We start from the raw sequence: 4,782 nt of genomic DNA, 5'->3' as shown, positions 1-4,782 counted from the left end.
GCAGCGCCGTCCTGGAGGCCAGAGGGGTTGGTGTGCCCGTGGGCACCCCCCAGACACCTCTGTCTGAGAGCCCCATCGGGGTCAGCTCCACCTCCTTCCCCACCCCTTACACGAGCTCAAGCAGCTGCTAAAACACAGCCCCTGAGCCCCGCTGTGGACAGGGGAAGCATTTCCACACAGATCATGAGGTCTCTGTGAACTTTCCTCTGGTCCTTGAACCGCTGCAGGAGCCTTCAGCTGGAGCCAGTAGTGGGACCAGCAGTGCCGAGCGTTGCTCGGAGCTTTGCCAACGCCTTGGTATCGGGAATTGCATCCCTCTTTAGGTGCCTCTACACGTGGTGAAGGAAGGGGACAGAAGGTGATGCCGTGGGCCAGCCTGGGCCGTGGCGTCCGGTGGCAGACGGGAAAAACCCACGCTCAATCTCAGGTCTTCACATTTGAAAACAAAACAAAACAAAACAAAGCAAAACAAAACACCAAGTCAGAAGCACTGAAGCAACGGAGACACCGGAGGGAGAGTTTTTTCTCCCTGGGGCGCCCCCCTGGCCCCCTGCCCCTCTCAAGATTGCCAAACCTGGCCAGGCAGATGCCAGCGTGGGGAGGTTGGTTATGCAGGCTCTGGCTGGCGCTGCCTATGCTCCATTCCATCTCCTAGCCACAGGACAGCCCCCTCACACTGACAGCTGGGTGACAATGTCTGACTGTAACCTTCCTGTGGAGTTCTCTGGAGCTGTGAGTGTTTTCTACCCAGAGAAGAACAATGGACACTTCTTCTTCCTGGTCCTTAGTGTCATATTCTGCCTGGAGACACGTGCCAGAGCCAGGAAAGCAGTGCCTACAGCGTGCAGGGCCAGGCAGGGCTGCCCCCAGCCAGTGTGTTGGTGGCCAGTGATGGGGCTGGCAGGCCAGCTCGGGCACTGAGGGGGTCTCCAGGTGCTCACATCACTGCCTGCTGGGAGCCTCCCAGCGTTTTGCAAAGCCAGTGGGCTCTTTGCAGCAGTCTCAGAAGTGCTGGATGAACACCCCATCAGCTCCAACTGTCTCCACTCGTGCTGGGAACATCCATGCTTGAGCCCAGCTGGCAATGTCCAATCCACCAGGATCAAGCAGGAGCTCACTGGCAAGTGATGTGGTAGCAGGGGCAGGTGCTTCATCTGTTTAAAACAAAGCCCATGGCCTTCATGCCACTTCTGCTGGGTTTGGTGGAGGGCAGCAGCACTCTCTGGCACCGTCTGGCAGAGGCACTGCTGCCCATGCCTGCCAAAGTGCAGCACCTCAGACCCCATTATACTTTTTTGCTGGTGTTCAGCTTCCTGAGGTACCCTTGGCATCACCTGGCTGCTTCTGGAACCAGCCACTTTCTGGTTTGCTTTCACCATTTCTCCCTCTTTCCTCCTCAGTTCTTCCCCAGTGTCATGTTCTGGCTTTCCTGGATCCTTGCATGGAGCCATGCCAGGCTCTGACTTTGGGGTTAGTGTTTGCTGCTTTCCATGAAAACTCAGCAGAGAATATTTCTATATTTTTAAACAGATGAAGTAACCATGTAATTACTCTGCAATATTAATTACACCTCACCCAGCAGTGTCAGTAATTGTAATCAGTCACTGTGTTACTCCAGGTATACTCAGCCTGTAACGCTCTCCTTTGTAACTTTTTCCCTTCCATAAATAATGCTGGATTTTGTGCACACGTAGGGGTAGAGACCCACCACCCTCCTGCACCACCACCCCTACACCCCCAATGCTGAAGAATTTCCTTGCTGCCAGTGGTGTGAGGTGGTTCCACTCCCTGTGCCCTGCAGCTGGAGTTACAGAGAAAATCAGCAGTAGTTAGTGAGGAGTACTGCCCCCATGCTGGCCCTAGGAGGAGGAGGAGGAGGAAGGCTGCAAAATGAGCTCCCTGTGCTGCAGAGGTGTTGGTAGCAGGGGACAAACACACTCATCCTGCCTTCAGGCAGGCACATGCCCATTGCTGCTGGTCCCTGGCCAGTGGGAGATACCTGGCTTTGGGAAAGAGCTGCTCTTCCAAGCTCTTGTAATTTGTATCATTAATATCCCACGGATGGCTGGGGATTCACTGCTGCCTTGGAAGCCCCCCATGATCTATTCTCAGCCCAGCTGCTGCTCCCTGTGTGCCTGTGGGTGCCGCCCTGTCCATCTTGCCCAGCAGAAGCTCCTGCTGATCTCTCTCAGGAGGTTCCCAGCATAGCAATGGAGAATATGTTAGAAATTCTGAGAAAGAGCCTGAGATGCAGCATTTTCCCTAGCCTGCAGGCAGCTGGTGGAGAAAAATGCTTTCTGGGCTTCAGACAGGAGCAAACTGCCCATGGAATGGTGCTGTGCATGGGACGAGGTGTGAAGATGTGTCCTGGGGCAGGAGAGAGCCAGAGGAAGTATTGATCCTTAAAGATCAATATTGCCAGCAGGGACCTCCCTGCCAGGCACACGATCAAGTCTGGGAAATCCAACCAAGTGAGACAAGAGCAGGAGCTGCCAGCTCCAGGCCGCAAGGCTGGGGGTGCTGAGGATCACAGTGAGAGTGCTGGGATTGCAGCTGGAGCAGGAGCCCCTTGTTCTGGGGCAGAGCAGCTGCTGCTGCAGTGGGATTTCGACAGGGCTGGGGCAGTGGATCCCTGTGCACCCCACAACCTTCCTCCCCTGGCCTCATCTCAGCACAACCTGCAGTGCAACAACCCTTCTGCCTGGGACCTGGGGTCTGCACCCTGTGCCCTGCACCTTGCACCCTGCATCCCACACACCCCCACACCCCTATCCCACCCCTGCACCCCCATTCCACACCCCTGAATGTCCATCCCGATCCCCAAAGCCCACATCCCACCCCCCTAGCAGTTTTAGCAGTAGCCCTGACCCATTGCTCCCAGCACCAGACTCCCCCATGGCCAGCACTGAGACCAACCCCCCCCAGCCCTGCTGCCAGGAGCCCAGAGCCCACCTGAGGCCACAGGGGGGGCAGACAGGGTGAGGAGCCCCCAGGGCAGCCCAGCCCAGCTCCCTGATGGCAGCTCCTGGTCACCAGCAGCCTTGGCTGGCACAGCCCTGGTGAACAGCTCCAGTAAATGCTCCCCAGCCAGTCCAGCCCAGCCCAGCCCACACACCTGAGATGATCACTTTGGGTACCTAAGGGACATCAGGACAGAGAGAAGAGATCAGCAACCAAGGTGGAAGAACAGCACAAGAGGAAAATCGCAGAGATGCCGACCTCCTGCAAGCTGGGAAGCATCTGACCCCACAGTCCAGTGGGGCCAATGCCCCTCCAGGACCCACCTGACCCAGCCAGCCCCATTTTTGGCACAGTCTTGGGGGCTTTTTTTGCTCCACGAGTCTCCTTCCTGCTCCACCTGCAAGGAACTATCCCAGAAATACCAGAAAAATTCCACAATCTCTCTGCAAACTCATGGATGTTTCTGTCCAGACTTAAGGAGCTTTCACCTGGGTTTGCATCTTGCCTCTGTACTGCTCGCTTCTTTTTTAATGATAGGGGAAAGCATAATAGTTTATTTTAACTATGAAATATATTGCTATATTATGATGGTTATGGTAACTTTCAATTATGGTTTTGTACCTAACACGGTTGTTAGCAGGCAGCAACACCAGGCTGCTGCCAAAAATGTCTGTTTCTGAGTACAGCTACTACTGCCAGTGAGGATGGGGGACAGGGAGAGGTGCAGAACCCGAGTTGTTATCTTGTATCTCCCTTGTACTCATTACCAGTACTTGGAAGCTGACCTCTAGCAGGTCTGGATCTGTGTGTAGCCCAATGGCACCAGAGCTTTGCTTCTCCCTACAGAAAGGTCAGGCTCCCCTTTTTTCCCAGGTTCTGGAAAGCCATTTTGCCCCAGGCTGTCTCCTCCAGCAGAAGGAGGGACTCTGCTCCCTGGGCACAGGCTCTGCAAGAGTCAAAATTCCCCTTTTCCTCCAGGATGGAGGCTCTAGAGAAAGCAGTGCTGCAGAGCACGTTTTCATAGAATTATGGAATTGTTGAGGTTGGAAAAGTCCTCTAAGAACATCGAGTCCAGCTGTTAACCAGCACCACCACCAAGTCCACGTGCCTGAGTGCCACATACACAAATCTTCTAAATTCCTCCAGGGATGGGGACTCCACTACTGCCCTGGGCAGCCTGTACCGGAGCCTGACCACACTTACACACAAGAAATTTTCCCAATATCCAACCTAAACATCCCTTGGCACAACTTTCAGGCATTTTCTCTTGTCCTTTCACTTGTTTCTTGGGAGAAGAGACTGGGACATGTCCAGTTCACATTTCACACCCTGCCCTGGGGAGCTGCAGCTTTTGCTCAACCTCAGGATATGCTGGCATAGGAGGACATGACCCTGAGCATGAAAGAGAAATGAGACAAGGTTGCAGGGATTGTTTTGTCTCAGCCTTCCTGCCAGGAACAGGCTGCCCAGAGTTGTGTCTGTCCCATCTCTGGAAGTGTTCAAGGCCAGATTAGATGGGGCTTGGAACAACCTGGTCTAGTGGAAGGTGTCTCAGTTCATGGCACGGGGAATGAGATGAGGTTTAAGTCCCTTCCAACCCAAGCTGTTCTGTGATTCCATGATTCTGTGCTTCTATGGACTCCTTGTGCCTCAGAGAGCATCACTTCCTTACCTCCAGCCCCTGAGCTGCTGGACCTGATCCCTGCTGGATCAAAAGTCTTAAACTGCTCTTTGGCAGCCACAACTTTGTCCTGGCCAGTCTTCACAGAGCATGATGTGTCTGGGAATGAGCAGCACCTATGGAACCAATTTCTGCTGCCT

General features: G+C 54.2%; 1 protein-coding gene across 1 annotated transcript in view; it reads left to right on the top strand.

Moving 5' to 3' along the window:
- KCNN3 (potassium calcium-activated channel subfamily N member 3) overlaps positions 1-3,561 on the top strand; it is a 16,155-nt gene extending 12,594 nt beyond the window's left edge. The window contains exon 7 of the mRNA XM_031063978.1: positions 5-3,561. Coding sequence (XP_030919838.1) covers positions 5-131 — 127 coding nt within the window. The 3' untranslated portion in view covers positions 132-3,561. The remainder of the gene's footprint in view (positions 1-4) is intronic.
- Positions 3,562-4,782: the final 1,221 nt, after the last annotated feature.

Source organism: Geospiza fortis, unplaced genomic scaffold (assembly GCF_000277835.1).
Source record: "Geospiza fortis unplaced genomic scaffold, GeoFor_1.0 scaffold387, whole genome shotgun sequence".
Lineage (NCBI taxonomy): Eukaryota > Metazoa > Chordata > Aves > Passeriformes > Thraupidae > Geospiza > Geospiza fortis.
This window is presented reverse-complemented; position numbering and strand designations above follow the sequence as displayed.